Here is a 24,328-nt window from a genome sequence, read left to right on the forward strand (position 1 = left end):
TATAATGAACTGATAAACGAAATGCTGTATACTATGGTTTTTACTAGAATAAACTGTAGTGTATTGTAGTACAACATACTCTATAGTTGTAGAAATCTTAGTAATTTGTTTATATTACTACTGTTGTTATATTACCACAACAACTATAGTATTACCACAACAAATTAATTCAAGTATAGTATAGTTAAAAAAAACACTATACTATAAATTACTTTGTATTTTTTCATGTGCGTGGACACATTACACTACGCTGACACGCTAATTAAGTAACTATAATCAAAAATTAGATGTGAGTGATTTGAAAATGACATTGTAGCAATAGGACGGAATAGATTACATGAGCTCAGCTGACTAGCAACAGTGCAGCTTGGTTACTTTTGCGCCGTTGATGCTTCTTCACGATTGGTCAGTTTATTTTCCTCGGTTACGCTTATTGGGCGATTTTACGATCAGTCATTCCACGCCCCGCCCACGTTCGATTTCAGCGCGTCATCCTCGGCTGCAGAACCCTGACAGATTGGCAAATTACGCCATGTGTTCTGCGGACCGAAGCATTCGATTGGCTGAGTGTCTCGCCGACGCGCCGCCCATTTGCAAGAAACGCCGCCGGATTGGCTGGCCCGGACTCCCGAGGCCTTCCTGCGCGTTCACATTTTTCCGATTCTTGACGCAGCGGTGTGGCGTAACCCCGTCTGTGCTCCCGTTCAACTCCATTACAGCTCTCGCGCAAACAGCGCAGTGTACGTTCATCGCTCGGAGTGACAAAGAGAACGAGCACACAGACCGACGGAGAAGAAATAAAAAAGGACATTTCTGAATTACCGTGGGGATTCTGAACACCGTATTCTTTTCGGAACCGCACGTTTGGCTCGTTTCTTACATTACCCGTGTGTGTTTGGGATTTCTTATTTGTTCATCCGTGTGCATGGAGTTAAGTGGGTCGAGGAGGATAGCAGTCTTGAAATTGGGCAATTGGAAAATTCTCAGTATCGTTGGTTAGAGCAAGGAAGCCGCCATGGCTGGTGCCCCAGGATCGCTGAGTCTCCACCTCAGTATATGAAAAATACTGACTGGTGATGAAAAACCCCTTCAGCGTCTCAGCGTCGTGAGGGTATTTTAGACACGGACTGTGTTGTTTGTGTAAATCTCTGTTCCAGTCAGAGAGAATCGGTGGGTTTTGTTTCGAGGGAAACTGGTAAAAGGCCAATTTCATGAGCGCCTTAATTTATCCGAGGTTTCATCCCTGAAGACGATACTAACAGTCACAGAAAAGCGACCCCGAGGAAAATGATCTGAAAGCGCTTGAGAGCTCACTGAAGAAAACGATCGCGGACAGCCGGGTTGCTTTCGCACCATTTTCCTTATTATTTAAGTCGGAGGCAAACTGCTTGCCGCGAGTCGAAACGGATTCGTTCAAGACAACCGAGCGTATTTTACTCTGAGAGACGCGTGGGACTTCGGATTGGAAAATGTCTGGTCGGCCCAGAACCACCTCCTTCGCAGAGAGCTGCAAGCCAGTGCCGCAGCCGTCGGCTTTCGGCAGCATGAAAGTCAGCAGTAAGTATGATTTTTGGACACCGGGAAATCTGCTTTTTAAGTGCTTTGGCGAGGCCGCTCGTGCTGTTGACCGAGCCTGGTCGCTTTAATACGCGAGAGTGGCGCATCGAGCGAGTCGGGCACATGAGCTGAGATTTGAGTGCCTCCGAGTGTCACCTTTGGGTGAAATACGACGTGCCCCATTTTAAATCGGTGCTTTATCCCCCAGCTGAGCCGAGACCGGGGCCCCGCCGTGGGTTAAACGGGCATATGACTGGCACTGGTTCAGGGCAGGGTTGGTGGCGAGGGAACTTTTTTTTTTTCTGTGCCTTTTAATGTTAAGAAGGTCTAAAGGAGACTGAATCAGTCTGGAGATGAAGAGCCACGGAGTTAAGGCTGTAGATAGCCCTCTGACAGCAGCTTGCCATGATACCCTTTTCTTTTTTTAAATTAGCATCTGTTTTATATTTGGTACTTTTCTCATTCCTAGTCATCCAATATGGTAGCCTACAACAGCTTATTTTTAAGTACTTCAGTATTTATTAACATGTTTTGATGTTTTCTAGTATAAATTTTTCAAAATTAAGCAATCCAGTAATGACTACATTGCAGCTTCACATGAACGTAACCTTGACATTGACGATAATCTGACAAATTTCACCAAGTCTGTGATGTGTAGTGGTGTATTGTCCACCTCAAAGAGTTATTAGTAAATCTGAAATATAAATACACACTAGTCGGAAGCAACTAGTTGATATGTGACACACAGATCCTGATACAATTCACCGGAAAATATTTGGGATTGTCATAATTAGCAAAGAAAAAAATACTAATGAATATGTATCAGTTACTAATTAAAAATATACTAGCCATAATTGTAATTAGTAGTAGTATCTTATTTAGTCATTATTTCATTTCGTTCTTGTAATTAAAAAAGTAGCAGTAAAATAAGTTATTTTAAAAGAATAATTTTGAAATGGCTTTCCGTACACATCTTGTTATCTAGGCCTCTAACCTTTTTGAATATAAGATTCAAATTGTTGCTTTCCTGATCCTGTGGCCCTTTAGAAGGGTTCATACCTTTCACCCTATTAGCTATAGCAAGCAGTGATCTGGACACAACTTTGTAACAAAAGAAATCACATGGTCACATCATATGTCTGTATTAATCATTATAATATGATTTTAAAGAGTATTTATTTAGATGTGCATACCTAGCACACTCCTGCACACCCTTAACCGATTCTCGGTTTCATTACCTTACTTTGTACAGTGCTTGAAATTTTTAATTGATTTATATCTATTTATTTATTTAAACTAACAGTACATAAGTACCAGTTATTATATAAAATACATATAATGTTTTAATAAAAGTGCTTTTAAGTGTCCAGAATGAAAGCACTGGAAGTTTCCTTTTTAAATCGGGTTGAATTAAGTAGTGGTTGTTCAGCCAACCTTCTAAAACTACACACTTGAACCAAAAAGGTTCACAAGCAGGAATCATCAGTAACATAAAAATAGCTAATTTTAGTTTACCTCAGCCACCATTGCAGCCTTAATATGATGGATGTTGTTGTTATGGTCCTACAGCTGTGCCATCTGTTTTCAGACAGATGTCTTTTTGTCCCCTCTTCTGTCATAGTAATAGAGATGGGCATGTGCCCATTCAGATGTATTTTCTCAGACCTTATTGCTGTATGTCCAGCATTACAATTTTGTGCATTCACAGTGCAACAATAGTGAGTTATTTTGAGATATAATGTAGTATTGTTCACTTATAGGGATACTCCACCCCAAAATGAGAATTTTGTCATTAATCACTTACCCCCATGTTGTTCCAAACCTGTAAAAGCTCAGTTCGTCTTCGGAACACAATTTAAGATATTTTGGATGAAAACCTGGAGGCTTGAGACTGTCCCATAGACTTCCAAGTAATTAGCAGCGACAAGGATGCGCGTTTTAATTTAAATCAAAGCTAAATACACATACAAACACTGCATCCTTGTGGCGCGGATGACACAGAAGAGCATACGCAGCATACGGTGATATGGATATGATTTTCTGCACCTTGACACTGTTATTTACGTGGCAGTCTATGGGACAGTCTCAAGTAGTGCTGTTTTTGGCGGCCTGTTTTAATTTTAGTTTTAGTCTAGTCTTTGTGTTTTAGTCACGTTCATACTCTTTAGTCTAGTTTTAGTCAACGAAAGCAGATGACATTTGAGTCTAGTTTTAGTCGACAAAGACTGATGACATTTTACTCTAGTTTTAGTTGACGAAAACTGATGACTTTTTAGTAATGCCATTCTATTTAACCCAGTCAATATAATAAAAGTACCTAGTTGTATAGATGAAACTAGCATTTTCTTTTGGCCAAAACCATTTCAAACAAGGTTATCTGATTATATTATTGTTACCTTATAGACTCAAGAATACATCCATTCCAGACACGGAAGACGCTCTGATTTGAATTTACAACATTTATTTTACCAACCAAACATGTTGGAAGTAAACACACATAAAAATTTAAATAAATAAAAACAATAAATAAAATGAAATAAAATCTGCTAATTTTTCTCCCAAAGACGAACCCCGGCTGGCCAGCCATTGGTCCCTTTCTCTGTGTCAAGGCTGAGTTATACTCGACGCGTCCGCAAGTTCGCTTGGGTGAGCGCGGAAAAAATTACGTCATTGCGGTGTTGCCAGAAGTCCGCTTTGAGTGCACGCTAACTAATTTCTTGTGGCGGAGTGCACGACATTTTTTGCAACTTTCTGCATAGCTCCGCATCCGAACATGCACGAGTTCAGTTTGTGTGAAACAGAAGCAGTTTAACATGAAGTTCAAACTCCATAAGGTGAAGGGGAATTTTTTTTTCTTTTTGCATGGTTTGTCCAAGGCTTCTTATTTGAAATACGTTTTATTTTTATAGTATAAAATAGAATTCATTTAGATATTAATTATACACTATTTGCGTAAAGTTGTCTTTGTTGTTTTGTCTAAGTTGTTTTCCAACCTTCTACCCGTGAAAGTGCACCAGAACGGCAGTCAAACCCGTCACTTCCCACCCGTGAACTCGTACTAGATCGATGTACTCCCAGTTCCGAACTCTGGCGTCACATAGCCCGAGAAACAACAATGGGAACCCCTATGGATAATATTGCTTACGGATGCGGTGTTTATGCAATTGGTACACGGTGAGAAATAGACTTTAGGACAATATAACATTGTAATAAAATTAATAATCTAGCTATAGTTCCTTGCGTTCAGGCTGTTTGGTGTGACTTGCCTGCAACACCACGAAGTCGTGAGTCATGGTTTGAAGTCGTGACTTAGGCTGCATTTACACTGCAGGTCTTGATGCCCAAATCCGATTTTCTGACTATATCCTATTTTTTTTGACGACCCGCTTTCATCATCTTTTAAAAGTGACCAGTATCCGATTTTTGCATTTACACTATACACTGCTGAAACTACCAACTTAGACGTTCTGACCCGGAAAAGGAAGTAAAACAGCACGAAATACAATGGATGCAGATGCAAATAATATTATACAGTGTTTTGCTTTCCACAATATTTTGAAAAGTCAACAAAAAAAATCAGCAAAACATTGGTCTCGTACGGCGCGGCGGAGAAAAAAGCGCTTAAACCGTGCCTCCCCATATCTCGTGAAATGTCTTCAAACACGGATTTATTTCTGTAACAACCCTGCATTTTTGCCTGCACTGTCTCTTCGCCCCAAAGACTTAAAAGACATGAAACCTTGGCATTGCTCCACTGTGTGTATCCTTCGTCCTCCATCGTGCCTATAATAAGTCATGTGATCTCAGTTGGTGGGGTGTCCACCTGAGTTGACGTCACTTTTTTAATGACGTACGACTCGCATTTACTGGGGAATATCCGATTTGTCTGCTTACATGGCACACGCAAATGCACGTATCCAATTCATATCCAATTTATTACCACATATGAATGAGGCCTAAATCCGATCTGAGAAAATCGGAATCCATGCGGTTTTTTCCTGCTTACACGTTCACCGGTCATATCCGATCTATGCCAAATGAGAGGAAAAAATCGGAATTGGGTCACTTGAACCATGCAGTGTAAATGGGGCCTTAAAGGGCTCAAAAACCTGCCTGGAATGCAGCATAAGTGATTAATGACAATTTTCCTTTTGAGGTGGAGTATACCTTTAAAGCTGTAGTCCATACGTTTTGTCTCTTTGTCGCCATCCCTGTTGGAAAACCTGCAATTGCAGCTGTGTGCAGAATTATCTTCCCTGTGTGGGTTGTGCGGCGTCACGGCTCCAGTGTGGATGAATCTAATGTTTTGAGGACCAAATTCTCCCTTTGAACTGGTTGTCTTCAAAATACAAATCTTGTGTAATCCCATGCTATCTGTAATCAGAAGCACATTTAAAACTGGAATATAATTTAGGTACATTCACATGTGTTTCATACACATAATCCTTTCTGGATTACAATCCGCCATCAAGATGATACATTTAATTATTCCAGCTGCTGTGAGAAAAGGCTATAAATGATCCTCCACCTACAGGATCCTCACATACGATAGCCTACTAGCCGAGACAACTTCATGTTCACAGACGTGACGTAATGACTCAGTGCCATGCTCGAATTTCCTGTGAAAACCTACCCGTACCACTCAAATTAGAAAACATTATTATAAGCTAACTGCTGTGAATCAGGCTAAATAAAGAAAGGCGATAGTTTCGAACACTGGCTGGTTATGTACTTGCTCAAATATTGATTTCAGATGAATTTTAACTAAAAAAAGTTACGTACTTCAGCTTTAGTGTCAACATGAAGTCAAAATCATCCCTATTCACTTTCTAAATGCATGTTCCTGATCTTATTGTAAAAGAGTCATTTGATAAATAATATTCCATAATCCATTTGTCTTGGCAATCTTTTATCAAAATGTAATTATGTGCTCTGCCCATAAAACATCTTTACCTCTCGGCTGACGTCCCTCTTCCTAACCCCTCCCCTTTTTGATCCAATCAACTCCCAGTGGATTAAACTTTTTTTTTTTTTTTTTTTTTTGAGAAAATTCTGTCTTGGGGTCATTATGTAAAATTATTATTGGAAACAACATTTCATGTTGACTTTAAGGTATGAGATCAAATAATAGACTACGTCACAAAGTTCAAGGAACAAATTTAGTCAGACTTTTAGCAGAGGCTGCTTATTTTTATGACTCAATTGTCATCTTTATTTGTCAATCTCATTGTGTGCTGACACATTTAGTTCTTCATTGATCTTTATTCACCCAATTGATCTGATTTGTGCGCCTCAATCTGAGCTGATTTTTAGCTGTCCAAAGTGGCATTCTGCAGCAGTATTAAACGCTCTCTCTTGTATCTCTCTCTGTGGATTTGGTAAGGTGGGTGTCACCTTTCACCCCACTCCATTATCATCTGGCTCTGTCAGCTTCTGTGGGTGTGTGGAATCTTTCCTGCACCCTCAGCACAACTCCTTGTATCTTTGCATGTGTACATCCATACTGTCACAAGTAGCATTCAGCAGTAACTTACAGACTGGAGGCATCATTGCTTCAGCGGCGGTTAAGTAAGTTGAGTATTTTCCCCCCTTAAACAAGTTTGCAGAATATTGCGTTATAAAATAACTTCAGAGATGTATGGATTTAAAGACTCAACAAAATAAAAAATTCTAGTCCAGGTCAGTTAGCTTCATACCTTAGAGGTTGATCAGTTTTTTTTTCCAGTGCTCATAACAGCTTTTGGAAGGCAGTATTGGCATGTTTTTTTTTTTTTTTTGTTTTTTTTTTTCGTGGTTGGTGTTTCTATTGGTATTGAATGATTATTAATACAGGATGTTAAAAGTCACACATGAAGCTTAGACATTACTGAAACAGGAGAGGACTTTATTTTTTCTGTCTTCCTGTTTCAAAAGGAAATAGTAAAGTAGTTATCACTGTAAAGAAAATTGTGTATGCCAAACCTCTATAAATGTAACCCTTACATTGTGCTTATTGACTTCATTTTTACATTGTAACAAGCAATATTCCATTTATGTTTGTAGTAATGCATACAGTACCTTGAAACGGTGAAAACTGGAAATAATGTGGACTTCAGAATTTAGAAATCGTGAAGTAGAAATCCTAAATTAAGTTTTTACAGTACGTGACTTGTTTCAACAGGAAATTCATGTACATTGTTGAGTTCTTGCCACAATGTATGGAGCACTTATGCTGGATCTAATGATAGCTCTTTGTTTTTCAGAGGCAGTAAACTAGTGAAATGCGCTATTTTCGGTTGATTGACAGTATGCTTCAGGAAGTTTACTGCAGGTCCCTTTGATGACACGGCATTCATTCAGAAAAGCCACAAAAGTTCTCACAGCTTATATGATTAGCTTAGCCTTTGTCTCACACATCACAGGAGATCTTGTCTCTCAGTCTCATGAAACCATCAACAGGAAGTAACTGTGCCTTACTGCCAAGTATGATGCAAGAAAGCTGTTTAAAGTGCAGATATCAAAAAACAAAGATGAACTGTAACACAATCCAAAGCAAATGGTCTTAAGAACAAGCTGCTGTGCAGTTCTGTACTTTAATTAAAAGTTAACTCCATCTCCTTTGAGAACTCTAAGTCTTGTGTTAAACACCTGATTATGAAAGAGGATAGTTTCTGTCTTCATGATTTTGTTTAAGGATGCGAACAGTGCTGATATGCAGATAATAATTTTCGTGTTATGGCCAACAATTGCTAAATGATAAAAATTATATTCTGTTTTGTTTTGTCCAAAGTTAAAAATGAATCAAACTAAAATCAGTTAAAATCTACAAGTGAATTAAGGATCAACGTTATAAACATTATTTATAAATGAGAAGTTCATGTTAATTTTGAGCTTTAAAATGATTTAACCATAGACTGTATAAAAAAAAAAAGGGTGGGGGGGGAGATGGATGACGCACTTCTACTTCCTTCCTTTATAGAAAAGTGAAACCAAAACGTCTCGGTATGGCTGCTTTCATCTTGCAAAAATGACGTTATTTGGAGCCGGAGCCTGTGCAGTAATGATTCATTTGGAGCCAGAGTCTCAAAGTCCCGCCCAAACCCAGACCCAATCGCAAGCTCACAATCATGATGCCACACCCCGTTTTTATAGCATTAAATAATTCACTAAAAGCAAACACTTAAACATATGCAAGTGTGGCAATAACTCCCGAAAATGATGGAAACCATCTTTGGGAAAATTTATTTGAAGTGAAATTTGATTATTTAGTTTGGCTCATGTCCCATTCATTTACATGGAGGGGGTGGGGGGTATGACTTTATGACAGCCACCAGATGGCGATAAAAATGTTTTCGCTTCACTTTTCAGGTTATGTGGGCACACTTGGATTTAACATTAAACAGTGTTATCAAATTACTAACCCTTTTTTTTTTTTTTTTACAAAATTAACATTTGATAAGGGGTAAAGGATTCTTAGTCCCAACATAACTGAGTTTATCTTTCAATTGACTGGATGGTCTGAAATGGAGTTGATCCCTATTCTGCAAATTACTACATGATAAGAACCCAGTGAATTCGTAGAAATTTCTTTCTTTTGTACATTCTAATTTGTCTTAAGCCGGGCTCACAATGCACATTTTTTTTTAATAGTCCTTTACGATTGTTGCCTGTCAGACTGTACGAACATGATGATCATGTCACACTGTGGGACAGGGACGGACTAGGAGTAAAAACAGCATTTTCAGGGGCTAAATATCACATTATTGAGGTTGTTTTTCAACCCGCGGACATGAAAAGCAACCCCCGGCAACAGTGTGAAAGCAACCAATTCAGCACAAAAACTGCAGCCTTGGCAACACTTATAAGCAAAAATAAATTGCATTAGCACTCCCTTTTGACGTCACTTAATCTTACACTTTTTCTTTGATGATGAACCAGCCAGGATAATGGCCGTCAGACTTTTTTTAAAAGTCCTTTAGGATTGTACTTTTCAGACTGTACGAACATGATAATCTTGTCACACTGTGGGATCTCAGTTGTCCTTAATGTCTGAATGTACTACAGTCAAGACGGGTTAAAAATGGGTGCACTCAAGAAAACTTGTCCCGAGTTTTACCTTATCAACGCATACACGTTCAGTGACTGCGAGCTGCATTGCATGGGGGGCTGTAATGTTGGCTATCATTAAAAGTATATGAATGGCTGCAATACCGGCGTAATTAAGAAGAATAGTGCAATTAGCACTACACACCCACATGAAAACAGTGGTGGTGTTTATCATGTCAAGTCAACGTATCATATGTATTCCGTGAGTGGAGGATGAGAGCACTGGAGTTTATGCACTTAGAAGAAATATCTAGCAGTAATTCTGATCATTGTTTGTCTTGAAAAACAAAGACAGTTTGGCGTTCGTTGTAGGAGATGTCAAACTGCAGGACTGTGCGCCAAATCTTCTGACAAAAGTAAAATTTGATCGCAATGGCCATTAATCGGATGTTGGTCAAACTAACGATCATAGACTACAGATTTTAGGATTATAGATTATAAAAATTGTCTCAGATGCCCAAATCGTGGCCAAAATTGCACAGTGTGAGCCGGTCTTCAGACAACCAAATCGTGGCCAGAATTGCACAGTGTAAGCAGGGCTTAAAGGAACATGCCACTATTTTTGAAAATAGGCTCATTTTCCAACTCCCCTAGAGTTAAACAATTGAGTTTTACCATTTTTTAATCCATTCAGCCGATCTCCGGGTCTGGCAGTAGCACTATTATCTTAGCTTAGCATAGATCATTGAATCAGATTAGACCAGGGATCCTCAAATCTGGCCCACGAGATCCACTTTCCTGCTGTAACCCTAATCAAACACACTTGAGCATGCTAATCAATGTCTTCAGAATCATTAGAAAATCACAGGTAGGTGAGTTTGATCAGGGTTGGAGCTAAACACTGCAGCGCACTGGCCCTCCAGGGTAAGATTTGAGGAACCCTGGATTAGACCGTTAGCATCTTGCTCAAAAATGACCAAAGAGTTTTGATATTTTCCCTATTTAAAACTTGTACTCGTGTACTAAAACCGATAGAAAATGAAAAGATGTCATTTTTTTAGGCCCATATGGCTAGGAACTATACTCTTAATCTGGCGTAATAATCAAGGAACTGTCGTACCATGGGTATAGCAGGCGCAATGATATTACGCAGTGCCTGAAATTTGCTGGCTGCAACTCTGCAACAACACAAACTAGCTGGGGACTATTTTCAGGTGCTGCGTAATATCATTGCGCCTGCTGCAAGAAATACCAAGCTCCCACAGGACCATATTACAGACTGCTCAAAGGTAAAAGGGGAAAATGCTGAGTGTAAATGCTACATTATATAGGGCCCTATGAAATCCGTTTTATTTTTTTTCCCCAAATTCCGTCTTATTTTTTTCCAAATTCCATTTTTTCAGTTTAAATTTTTTTGGATTCCGTTTTTTTTTTTCTGTTAAAATTTTTCTCAACTCCTTTTTAATGGTTAAATTTAATAGTAGAAATCAAAAATCATGTCTAATTAATTAAAATCATAAAACTTAAAATTTTCACATCAACTTATTAAAAGTTTAACAAAAATTACATGTTTAGGGCCCTTTGAAATTAAATTTTTCTTCACCATATGTTTTATTGTTACCTAATTCTGTGTTTTAGCATGTATGCTTATTTGAATGCATAAAAACAACTTTATTTATTCAGTTTTTTTCTTAAAATAGCCTTATGATTTTTTTTTTCCTCAGAAATTCTGTTGTGTATTTACATTTTTCTGGTTATCAAATGAAGGCATAAAATATTAATTTTCTTTTAATTATTGAAAATTAAGCAAACTTTATTTTGGAATTTACTATTAAAATTAAAACATGGAAGAAATGTTGTGTGATTATTCCTTAAAAAATAATGTGTGTTTCTTTTTAGTAGTAGTAGACCAAGTACATTCTGCTGAACAATAGTAATACATTTCTGGCAAATACTTGTCTTTAAATTAAACCGGACTTTTATTTTGAAATGCCTGTACAGTTCTGTGTATGTGATATGACGCTAGTTTTACTCAAATCAAATGGTCAAATGCTCATGTAGTGACTCTCAGAGCAGTTCTGGGGATGTTGTTCATGTGTTTACGTCCTCATTTAGTGAGACGGCAGATGCTGAAATCACCGCAATCTTCAGGCGCGCTTCAGTGTGTGTGTAATAAACGAAAAGCGCTTCTGCACCATTCATTAACAGAGACATGCAGAACATGCAGGATTCATATTTAAATCGACTTTTCCTATGATTGATTCATTCAAAATTTGACAAATATCGTGACATTCCGCGTTAAACTGTAAATTAAATTTTTATGACTGGATTCCGCGATTCCGTCCGCGTTTTATGCATTGCGTAAATCATAGGGCCCTAGTTATAGATACACAGGCTCTGACACTGCTTTCATATACAGTAATCTGTTCATCTGAGGTCTTATTTTGATCTCTTCTATTAATGCTCATGCTAATAGTACAAAGGCTGCTCATGATGTTATTAGTATTCTGTTAATTCCTGTTTAGGTAAGTGGCTCAACTAAAAAGCTTAGCAGGTGCTGCAGATCCATGTTCTGTTTTCTTGTTAAGGTCTTATCTGAGAAAGTCTATTGATGTGTGACGTTGTCACCTTAGTAACAGATATTTAGTGCAGTGATCTTAAAGACGAGAAAAGCCAGGCACCACATGCCAGCAATGATGTCGTCATACATCTGTTGTCAGTCTCAACAGACGTGCTCCAACAGGTTTTACACAGGGTTTCTGTTTGGACAGATATAGTGAAACCAAATGGTTCTCTCATTGACAATAAATTGTGGTTGTAGTAGGTTTGGAAGAGGGAACCCATGAGTCAGATATTACCTAGGGAGAGGAGAAGGGTGTGTTCTTCAAAAAGATGGACGTGGCAGTACTTCAGGCTGTGATGACGACATGGTAGGATATATTTCAAGGTAGGTTCAGACCAGAACTCACAGTTTGATATCTTCAAGTTAAATCCCTTTCTACACACACACACACACACAAAAATACTTAAGACGCACTGTGACTAAGTGACTTCTTAATTTTTGTATTTCCAATGAAGCCACCCTTTTGCAAAACTTTGAAGGAATTCTGTTTAGTATGTGTTGTGTTCTTTTCTTTTGCACATGAAGGGATTTGCTCACGGCTTGTCTCGTTTACAAGCGTGCACACATGTGTGTGACTTGGCAGCTGATCTGAGGAGACTGCATTAGTGGTCGGCCGTAGCAGCTGGTTCTGAAGTGGGACGTGCAATTCTTCAGACCACCTCCCCAACCCCCTCTTCTTAGTTTGTTTTCCGGAAAAGGCAGCTGTCCAGGGACAATAAGATCCTTGTTTAGCATTTAAAAGCCAGCGGACCGACCATATTATTGTGTTAATAGACGCCACGCATAAAGCCTAGTGTTTGGTCATTGTCTTCTTGGGTGTCTCTTTTTATCATGTTAGTGATTGATGGTTTTGTTCAATTGCAAGAACATAGTGGCCTCTTGTAAAGAATACTTTAAAACTAGTAAAGGCCTCAGAAGACATATGGTTTCAGTTGGCGTTGTTTATTCTTCACAGATAGGGTTGGCTAATATAGCGAAAATAAAAGTAATATCTGAATAATTTTATGCATTTTCTCTGAAATGGCTTTAACTGATGATTTTTTTTCAGATAACCCATTATCTACCCAAAGAGCCATTGTAGTCAAGTTGATTCTAAAGGCCGGGACACACCAAGCTGACTTTAATGAACTAGCAGCAACGAAAGCCGACGGTGTTGTCGCTTTGCGTTTTGTGCCTGCTTGATAGGAATTGGCAGAAATAAATTGAACGATCAACTCCTAATAGGTTTTTGCCACTCAAAAACATTTTAAAGGATCTCTGATGCAAAATGCCCATCTTTAAGAAATGTAGTAGGTCAATAAAAATGCATTAAAATCTTTGGGAATTTATATTGTATAATCAGTATATCAATACTGTTAATATATGGCTGTAGTTTCAGCTTTACTCCGGCAGTGTGCACTTTTAGCCAAAGTTTAAGCCACCTGCTTAGGATCACAGCCTTTTCAGGTGAAATCTTCATCCAGGGGCCCCTCACTCCTTTCCTATACATGAATTCAGAGAGAGTTGGGGGATGGGAGCTGAGAAGGAAAAACGGGAAGAGGGAGCCATAAGCAGTTCCAGGGTGTGGCTGACTAAGCTTTACATATACAGTATGTACTCCACCTTAATTATTTCCGTTCTCTTTCTGCAAAGGTATTTTTTATTTATTTTTTTTTAAATGCCATTCAAGCTTGAAATTGTAGCTTTTTTGAGATCTATGCAAGTGATAGAAAATGGATAGCCTTCATTTCCAGATAGCCTATATGAATATAGATAGCCTTCATTTCAAGGCAGTTGTATGCATTCACTGATAAGGCCATATGAAGATGACATGTCTTAAGTTCAAAAATGTGAAATATAAATAGAATGATTTCAGTTGTTGTAATAATACTTCACAATATTACTGTTTTATTGTATTTTTATCAAATTGGCTAAATGCAACCTTGGTGTGACTTGACAAACTCATTTAAAAAAATCTTACTAACCCTACACTTAAGAATGGTAGTGAGCATCTCCAGTTTTGTTTTTCATTGAAAAAAGAAAATAATACAGGATTAGAATGACATGAGGGTCAGTAAATGATGACAGAATGTTCTTTTTTTGTAAGTACTATCCGTTTAAACAATAGGTTGCCTTGGTAAAAATGTGGCCAAAGCATGTCCAGTTCAGGTTTGGGGTCTGCAATAAGTGTGTAGTGTGGGTTGGATCCCAACAGAGCTGTTTATCGTCGGAGATGACACTAATGTATGTCACGCATGAATGGCTGGTGATGGAATAGAATTGGAAGAGAGTTGAATGCACTAAGAGCAAGTTACTATGCCAGGGAGATGTCAGTGAATTTTCTGGGAAGATAAAGTCTTTGTGCAAGTCCAGGTTTTCAGTAATGTTGACTGTCATGTACATAAGAAGATGAAACGGCTCCTACTGCTGCCTAGAGATAAAAAGTGACGTCAGGAAATGATCTGTCTTTGATCATAGATTTCTGGTTAAAGAGAAGTGAGATGTTTTTTCTCATCATTGATGTTCTTATCATTGATGTTTTAGTCTTATCACAGAATGTGTTTCCCCAAATGTCAATAAACTGTGAGTGCTTCAGGGCTCTATAGAGGAATGAAATCATAGAGAAACATCTGTTGCATTTAGAAACCTAATTATTGCATAGATTGCTGTAAGCTGAATGTTACTGACTTTCAACAGGCCAGTGTTACATGCCTCAGTATAGAGAAGCAGGTTATTGATTTACATTTTGCTAACCTCACATCAGAATTTTGGCTTGTTCTGTAACTGGCCGTACTTCTTGACTCTGTGAAATCCAAATTGTTGGAGAAGTGGCACTTCAGTTATTGTCTACTTGGTCTGAGAAGCTACACGGAAAGCATTTGGAAGTGCTTGACACTTGAGAACTTGTATGTTGTCTGTTTAGCCTTAGTTATCTCTGTACACACCGTAACTCTTAACATTTGGTATGGGGTCATAGGAACATCTTCATGTTTAGCTGAGATGTCTCTTCACATTGGCCTAATTATGTTGGGTATATGAAGAGCCATGTTAAAATGGAGGGTAGAGCGGTTTGTCTCACTGAGATGGACCAGTTGATAAAATCTGCATTTCCAGCTAAGATTTTCTGCAGCAACCCATATTATGGGCTGGTACATTCCACACATTTTCTCTATCTCTCTCACTTCCCCCATCCACAATTCCCTGAATGACTTGAAAACCTTAGTACCCATTTTGAGATCTCTGCAATTTTCTTTGTAAAATGAAAAAAGACTGTGTAGGAGGTTGAATACGTTTTTCTCTTATAAAACACTGGACAAACATAAAAAGATGAATGGAAAAACAAGGAATAGATGCTTTTTTTAAGTGATGAGATTGTAGCTTTCACTTATATTTAAAATGTTTACATAATATATAATTCTCAAAATATAAATGTAATATATGGTTCTTAAATCAATTCTATATGATAAGAAGTTTTATCCTTGTTTTTTTTTTTTTAAGAGATTGTTCACCACAAATCAAGCCATCATTTACTTTCCCTCCAAAACCAAATCATGCTTGTTTCTTTATTCTTCCAAATGCTGCATTACTCAAATTTAAATTAATTTGAGATAAATTCATAAAGGCAATATCTGATGCTAAAGCAGCTATGAAGTACTATGAAGTGCCCAAAGTAGTTCATCTCAGGTTTGACGTAAATTTTTAGTGTATGCACACTAGAAAGTGTCTTCCTTGTCGAGTGTTTGCACTACTTCTTCTCAGAAATTACAGTTGGTTAAAATGTCTTTAGACAATGTCGATTAGAAAAACCAGGCTGTGTACGGTATGCGCGTATTATGCTGAGGTTGAAATTTACAGCACACTAATTGTACACATAGCGTATATGTAAAAATAACTGAGTAGCCTATACTTTGGGCTTAATGAATTGTTCTATGACATTATCAAGTCAAGTCATGTCAAGTCACCTTTATTTATATATCGCTTTTAACAATACAGATTGTGTCAAAACATCTTTACAGTATCATCTATACAGTATAAATCAGAAAATAGTGTCAATAATGCAAAAGGACAATAGTAAACACTCAATTTTCAGTTAAAGGCAATTCATCATTGAATTCAGTGATGTCATCATCCAGCTCAGTTCAGTTTAAATAGTTTTTGTGCAATCAAGTCAGCGATATCGCTGGAAATGAAGTGTCCCCAACTAAGCAAGCCAGAGGCATCAGCGGCAAGGAAACCAAAACTCCATCGATGACAGAATGGAGGAAAAAACCTTGGGAGAAACCAGACTCAGTTGGGGGGCCGGTTCTCCTCTGGCCAGACGAACCAGCAGGTTGTTCCATACTGCAGCAAAGTCAGATTGTGCAGAGGACTCATCTGGTTCCTGTGGTCTTGTCCCGATGGCTGTCTAGGAGACAAGGTCTTCACAGGGGATCTGTCTCTGGGGCTCATCTTGATAGTCCTGGTCTCCGCTTACATTCAGGGCTGTCGAGGTCATCTCTAGGTGCTGATCAACTATCTGGGCTGGATACTTTCTGGATCCGGGTGACTGCAGTGACCATCTGATCTGGATACAGACTTGATCTGGTTGCTATGGTGATCTCAGAATAAGAAAGAAACAGAATAATATTAGCGTAGATGCCATTCTTCTATCGATGTAAGTCATTGGGTGTTGTGGGAAGTGTTCCCGGTTCCAGTTAATCTAATTAATACAGTCTAACAATCCTTTAATGGATTTGAATATTAGAAATGTGTTAGTGTGTTATGTGTAAGCCAGGTTAAAGTGATGGGTCTTTAATCTAGATTTAAACTGACAGAGAGTGTCTGCCTCCCAAACAATGTTTGGGAGATTATTCCAGAGTTTGTGCACTAAATAGGAAAAGGATCTGCTGCCCACAGTTGATTTTGATATTCTAGGTCATCAACTGCCAGAGTTTTGAGAACGTCATATGAAAGTAATGTCATAGTGATGCTCACAGTATGGAATTTATTCAAAAGTACAATTGAAATGTTGGTCTGTCTTCACAATACACATTGGCTATGGCTGCCTGCATTGGCCTATTACATTAATCTCGTTACATTCTGGTTGTTGGTATTGTAATTATGCAACATTAAGCATCGCAGATGTCATTGTTTCCATTGCAAACAGTGGTCTATATTTAATCAGTTATATCATTAATCATTTCACCACGGTAACTGAGATCTTCAGTTTATGTGCCAGATAAATGCTGCGCTAATTGCAAAAATAAATTATATCATCTGATTCATCTGATAGTTATGTATTTCTAAAGATACCGCCTGCTTGCATAACTTCAGTGTAGTTGGCTGCTATTATTAGTAGCTTTTAGTGAAGCTCTCTGCTTTTTCAGTAGCTTAAATGGAGTTTAGCTACTATTTTAGTTGCTTTTAGCTTTACACATAAAAAGTAGCTTCCCCCAAAGTTTACTGATGGTAAGAACATTTTTTGATGTTTACCTGCATTACAGCTCTCGATTTGCATGTCTTATGTTGGAGGTACAGCAGTGTGTTACTTTATCGGTGTGTTATTAAAGAGCAGAGTCTGCGTTCCACTTACCTGATCATTTCCATTCTGACATGTTTCTCTCTTATCTGCTCAGAGCTGATTTTTACATACACACACAAATGCATGCAAACACACATTACTACACACTTCAGCAGGGATAAAAAGGTGATTGCTGCCATTTAGTTTATCACACCTTGAAGGAATGTTTACTTGTGCTTGAGAGAAATTCCGATTGAGTTGCCAATCAAAGCTGCACTCTTCATGCGTAAAGCCTTCCATATTTTTCATTCCTTTACACATTGACTTTCTCAAATATATAAACAACACTAGCATACAAAGTGACACTATTACTAAGAATAATATTCAATAATAATAACAATAACTAGATTTGCAATGCCAGATGGTATAACAATTGTATTAAAGTTTTAGGTCAGTTCTGTGAAATGTTTTCAACATCAAGTATTTAGTTTATTCTGAAAGAGAAAGGAGCATGTGATAGGGCATAATGACAGCCAATTAGATGGTAGCGTGTTCCTGTAGCTCAAACAGTAGAGGATGGTGGTCGCTTTGAATGGCCAAGGCCCACCCAAGAGACCATATGACTGACAGGTAAAACAACCAATCACGTTTTGTGCTGCGTTATGTTAAGGGGCGTGGAAACGTCGCCACAATAACAGACCGGTGTGTAAAACACTCAGATATATTTGAAAGATTCTATGCCGCTAATTTTTCACATACTTTTGAAAATCCAGCATTTAGTTGATCCTGATAAGCTCTCGTCATTACAGTTGTAAACACGATGGCTTTCTTCTTTCATGAGGGGCTTTGGAGCCACGACATCTTTGTTTCCAGGCGGAACATTAAAGAACGTGACACACATGTCTCCCGGAAATCCTGTATAATTCAACCAATCAGATGATGACTTTGAAACTCCTGAACTGTTTCCAGCTAAGTGTGCTGAGTGGAGTATCCCTTTAAGTTGAGCTAGATTTCGGACCAATGAGATTTCAGTGTGGGTGGGATCCAATGAGGTTTTTCCTCGTGTTTCACTCAAGCACATTTCAGACAATGAAGTTTGTTCTTGCACATGTTTGATGTGTTCCATATATAGGCATCATTGATCAATGTTTATATGATACTAAAAGCCTAAATAAAAATTTTATATCTTCACTTTGATTAAATTGCATCCTTCATGGATTACTTTTACTATGTCTTTATGAACTTTTTGAAACTTGAAAGTTTTGGAGGAATGGAATTTAATTTTCAGAAATATTTTCCTTTTTTCATAGATGGACAAAAGACACATGAGAGTGAGCAATTGATTGCAGAATTTTTGGGTTAACTAACAAAATTTGGTTAAATTAACAGTAGTAGGTGCTTTAGACTTTTAGAACCAAATAGGGAATAAGAGACTCTTACAAACACTGTAATAATATATCTCCCCTTTAGCTCTGATTGTGGGTTCTGCTGTTTTGCTTTGTGTTCTTTATGGTGATTTTGGCTCACGGAGGAAGTGGAGTGTCCTGGACCTCTTCCCTGAACCGCTGCAGTTTCCTGTCTCATTCTTGTGTCTTTGTCTTTTCTCACGTGTTGATATTTGACCATTGGATGACCCTGGTAGCTGAGACAGCCAATTTGAATTCTGTAGTTTGTAGTGCGCGTTTCATGTAAGAAAGAAAGAAAGAAAGAGACTGACATATTACAGTTCAAGAATAATCTGCCGGTGTCTGGACAGACAGGGTGGCCAGAGGGTTGAATACTGTGCGTGTGGTTCATACAGATACTTGTCACGCACACTCTGGAGCATGGCAGTAGTGAGCTGGTACAGATCAAAGTTTTGCGTGCATTTGTGTGTGTGTTTGTCCTGTATCCCGCTGGTTCTCCGTGTGTCATTGCCCTGCAGTTAGACACCGGCTGTCTGTTAAACATCAACCAAAAATCTCACATCAGACCAGAGCCATAAAGGGGCCTTCAACACATACAGTGCTCTGTAGCAACAAAGCAGAGGAAGTCATTGATTTTCAATGATTGTGGCAGTTTAACTTTATGCAACTGAGCAGTGTTGTTCCTGAAGCTCAAACAGGTCATGGGTTCGAATCCCAGTGAATTCATGAACTAATGTACCTTGAATCCAATTAACGGCTGCATCCAAATATGAATACTTCTCTACTATATAGTAGGTGAAAAACAATGTGTGAAGTGAGTAGTATTTACAGTATTCATAAAACATTCGCTGAAAAGTTCCAGGTTGACCTACTGTGTTTTGAAGTGCACGTCTTATGGACACTTTACTATCCCATTAGTCCAAAGGAAAGGATTTAAGAGTGACAGTCAAGTTATGCAACTGACACATAAAAACATGACAAAAGTAACATGTCCCAGTTACAGTCATACTATATGTAACATGCTTTTTTTTAATGGCCGCAAATTAAATACTTAATCAAAAGTAATACACAGAGGTTGTATGTTTTTGGTGTCGGAGCACATGTTCAACTAGATCCTAGGAACCGTTTAGTTCTCTTGCTTTCTATCTACATTTTTTTTTCTCAACTCTTGGTATGTTTGCATAAGCAACAAATGGACGGATGTCTTTTTCTGCTGTGTTGTATTTTTTTTTTATTTTTTTTTTTTTTTCAGTTTTATGATGAACATAGTTTTTTTGTCTGATAGGGGTGAGATGCAATAAAAAACATAAGATAAATACTTAAGGCGCCAGATCAAAAATAAATTAAGGAAAAATAAAAAACTTAAGGATTTACTTTCGTTGACTGCCCAAATAACAAAAAAAAAATAAAAAAAATAATCCATTTTGAAAATAAAAGTGCTTTTAACGAAAACAGAGAGAAAAGCTTTAAATAAAATGCCAAGTCTCCTACATTTGAACACATCTTGATCTGTTTGACAACATTGACAGATTGAAACAGAAACTCAGGAATCTTTTGGTCTGAAAGTCACATGCTTGAAGACTTGAAGTCACAACAGCTCACTTCTGTCAAGTGGAAGAGGTGTTTTAAAGGCACTAACATCCAAAAACTACTAAAAGTGCCATGATTGGCAAAATCAATTTCCATCAGAAAACTAAATAAGATGACAAAGAAAGAACATACAAATAAAGAGTTACTGAAATACAACAACATGACATTTTGATTACCTGGGAAACCAGATCTAGGAATGCAAGAACCAGGGTAGCCCACGAATCTAGCTGTGTGAATGAGACTGATAGTAAAATTGATCATCCTGAGAGTGAGATTTGGGTCATCTGGCAAACAGGTGGAGAACTCAAACACATAACAGTACATTAATTCACAGACACAAAGACACGCATGATCATGAATTCACCCACATGCCATACGCAGACACTGTCTTCCACTCTCTGCCCGATCTGAGTTTATTTATAGAGCAGGATTAAACATTAGCTGCAGTGGAGTGATGCAGACATGCCAGCACCCTCAGTGAGAGATGCTGAGCTCTGATTGGCTTAGTGGTAGTGAAGTCATGAGTGATGACAAAGGCCAACAGACTACTGCTGAATTCACTGAAAACGTCAATTGAAGGAGTTATGTAAGGGATAATGTACAGTGAGCCGCTCATTATCACCAAATAAACTGACACAGGGTGATCAACACCCTTAATGTGAAGCATAGAGTCTTGTGTCATCCTGAAGGGGTTTGTTTGGTATCCAAGAGTTCATTTAAAAATTAGCACATGATGGTTTGCGGCGAAGTGTTCTTCTGAGGTTTGTACCACACTCAAGTCTTATATTAAATGCAAAGTATTTTGTGTGTGTGTGTGTGTGTGTGTGTGTGTGTAGTTTATTGTCACCAGTCCTTTATCAAACCACAGTCGTTCCCACACATCAGCAGAGTGTATGAGTGAAAGAACGAGATTTCTACCTGCGCTAAGGCATGTCATGCTGACCCTCTCTGTAACTGGGGTTAAAAACTGACTGCCTGTGGGCCGTTGAAATTAAAACTGCAGATTTAACCTCTGCACACTGCATCCTTTACTTATTTTAAATTTCATAGCAATGAAATCTAAAAAAAAAAAATCATGTTAGCAACTTTACTGAAATTATACACAAACACTTTAAAATGGAGCAATAAGCTTTAATATAAAAAAAAGTTTTTCACTTCACATCTGGCCTCAGAACAATTCTACTCATATCTGACAACACTTGGAGATATTGTGGTGTGCTGGATATATAGTGATCAAACAGACTGCTTGATAAAGTATTTGAACACTGAGTGAGAGCACAATGAGCACAGGTCAAGACGCGGGTCACGATGCTCAGAGCAAAGCAGAAATATATATAATCCACAATTCCTCACAGACATTACGCTCCTGCCCACGACTGCTGTGTTTTTGTTATCTGGTATGTGTGCACACATGTGAATTAATCTCTGGGTGTGTGTTCACTCAGGTTCACTCACGTTAGGGCCTTCCTCTCTCTCTGTGTGTCAAATAGTTTCACTTCTCTTGCGCACTGAACATCACATACCTCTGAGGTAACATCTAAACATGCCTCACCACAGCCAGAAGTGATAAAGAGTTTACGTCAGTGGAAAACAGGAGAGGAGAAGTGACTGAACAGATCATTTTACAGCCACTGATGTTTAACCCATCGGTGGTACCATTTGTCACCAGAAAGGGTATATGAAGAGATATTGATGTATTTCATCAATTATATATAAAAGTGCAGACTATGTTGATTTCATGTGAACATTCTTACATGAAAAATCAGTATATGGACTGTTTTATTTACATGTAGTCATTTATTGTGTTTATTTTAAAGCGTGTTATTTTAAGTTAATCACATCGTTGCATTTCCAGCCTTAAATGTGGCATAAATGAAACAAAGCAAAAACCTTGATCTTGGCTTATCATGTCATTTCAGTCCATTTTCGTTACTTTTTTACAACTTTCTGTTGGGTTTAATTGACCAGCTGAAATAGTCTTTCATTGGTTACAGTCTTGACCAAGACTAAAGTGTATATTTTCATAGATTTTGTGATTTAAAAGACATTCAGTTGGTAAAATTCATATATACATTTGCTTAGCTAGGACGAATTTGCAGTACATGATCTATACCAGTCAAAAGATGTATAATGACTTTGATGTTGTTTAAATAAATCTTATGCTCACCACTGCTTTTTAACAAAAAAACTGTACAATTAGAATAACTGATTTATATTTTAAAATGTAATTTGTTCAAGTGACGCCAAGCTGAATTTTCAGCATCATTACTCCAGGGTTCAGTGTCACATGATCTTTCAGAAATCATTCTCTTATACTTATTCTTAGTACAGTCTAGATGCTTTTTGGTAACTGCAAGAAATTGAAATCATCTGTTTGACAGGAGTAATAATTACTGGTGTGTCAAAACACTGACTGAATGGGTCATAGTTATCCATAGTGAATCTAGTTTCCTCTGTATTCAAACAGAGCAATGGATATTTGAAGTGGTTTCTTGTCTTGAATAAAGGAAAGCCCCATGAACCAGTTTGACGAGATGTTTGTCCTGAGATCACGTTCAACTTTAGCAAACACTTCACGTCAGAACGTTGAATGGATAGCATGCAAATTGTTTCACATTGTAATCAAGATCGTCATACTTCAAGAAATCTAATTCTACGTTAAACATTCCAGCAGATCTTCATTTCCACTTGTGCTGGAATTCGCTCATTGCCATTTTATGGTGTTATTTTTGGAGTGTGTGAATGTCACCCTTGACACACTCTCCGTGTGCATGTGTGTATTCGTGCAGATGAGTGGGTGAGTTTTTAGCAAGTGGGCCACAACATCTCTCAGCCTCAGAGACGTCTCAGTTGCCATGGAGATGGTGAGAAAGGGTCTGGGTATCGGCACTGGTTCGACTCGAAATACAAGCTATCCTTTATATGTAATCACTTGGGAATATATTTTAGTTAAGTTAAATTTCATGTCAATATGATATTAACTGCATGATTACACTACTGCAACACACTCGGGATTCACTTTATTTTCACTTTCAGGAATATCTAAATAATTTTGGCCATTACAGTTTATCGCTTTACACAGAAACTCAAAGATTCTTCTTTATACCAGTTAAAAAAAACTACAAAATAAAATAACCTGTTGACCTGTCAATCAACATTGACTTAAATCACATCATGGAAGTATGTTGAATTGATTAAGTTGGGGTCAGTATTAAAGTTTGGGGTCAGTATTTTTTTTTTTTTCTCCAAAGAAATTTATACTTTTATACACCAAGCATGCATTAGTTTAAAATTTACAATAAAGGCATATATAATGTTACAAAAGATTTCTACTTCAAATAAATGTTGTTCCTGTTCTTTTGAACATAATTCACTTATATTAATACATACATATCGTGCAGACATAACATTTACTGAGTACGTGCTGGTTATATAGGAATCCAGTTATGAGTATTATCTGATTGTCTGGGAACATTGAAGTAGGGCTGCCGGGTGATTGTCATGTGCATTTCGTCAGTAATCGCCGTAGATCACTGACAAGCTACGCTATATATCACGTTCATTATCGAAGGCGATTCATCTGCGATAATGAACGCGATATTGCGTAGCTTGTCAGTGATCTACGGCTCTGTATATTAAATGCCACTC

At 37.9% G+C, this 24,328-nt stretch overlaps 1 protein-coding gene across 2 annotated transcripts in view; it reads left to right on the plus strand.

Moving 5' to 3' along the window:
* Positions 1-684: 684 nt before the first annotated feature.
* The window catches only part of gsk3ba (glycogen synthase kinase 3 beta, genome duplicate a), a 54,868-nt gene continuing 31,224 nt past the window's right edge, over positions 685-24,328 (plus strand). Inside the window, exon 1 of one of the 2 annotated variants that reach the window (XM_042730859.1) lies at positions 685-1,557. In XM_042730859.1, coding sequence (XP_042586793.1) covers positions 1,470-1,557 — 88 coding nt within the window. In that variant the 5' untranslated portion in view covers positions 685-1,469. The remainder of the gene's footprint in view (positions 1,558-24,328) is intronic. The other variant, XM_042730860.1, reaches the window with a different exon arrangement.

This window comes from Cyprinus carpio, chromosome B9 (genome assembly GCF_018340385.1).
Source record: "Cyprinus carpio isolate SPL01 chromosome B9, ASM1834038v1, whole genome shotgun sequence".
NCBI classification, from domain to species: Eukaryota; Metazoa; Chordata; class Actinopteri; order Cypriniformes; family Cyprinidae; genus Cyprinus; species Cyprinus carpio.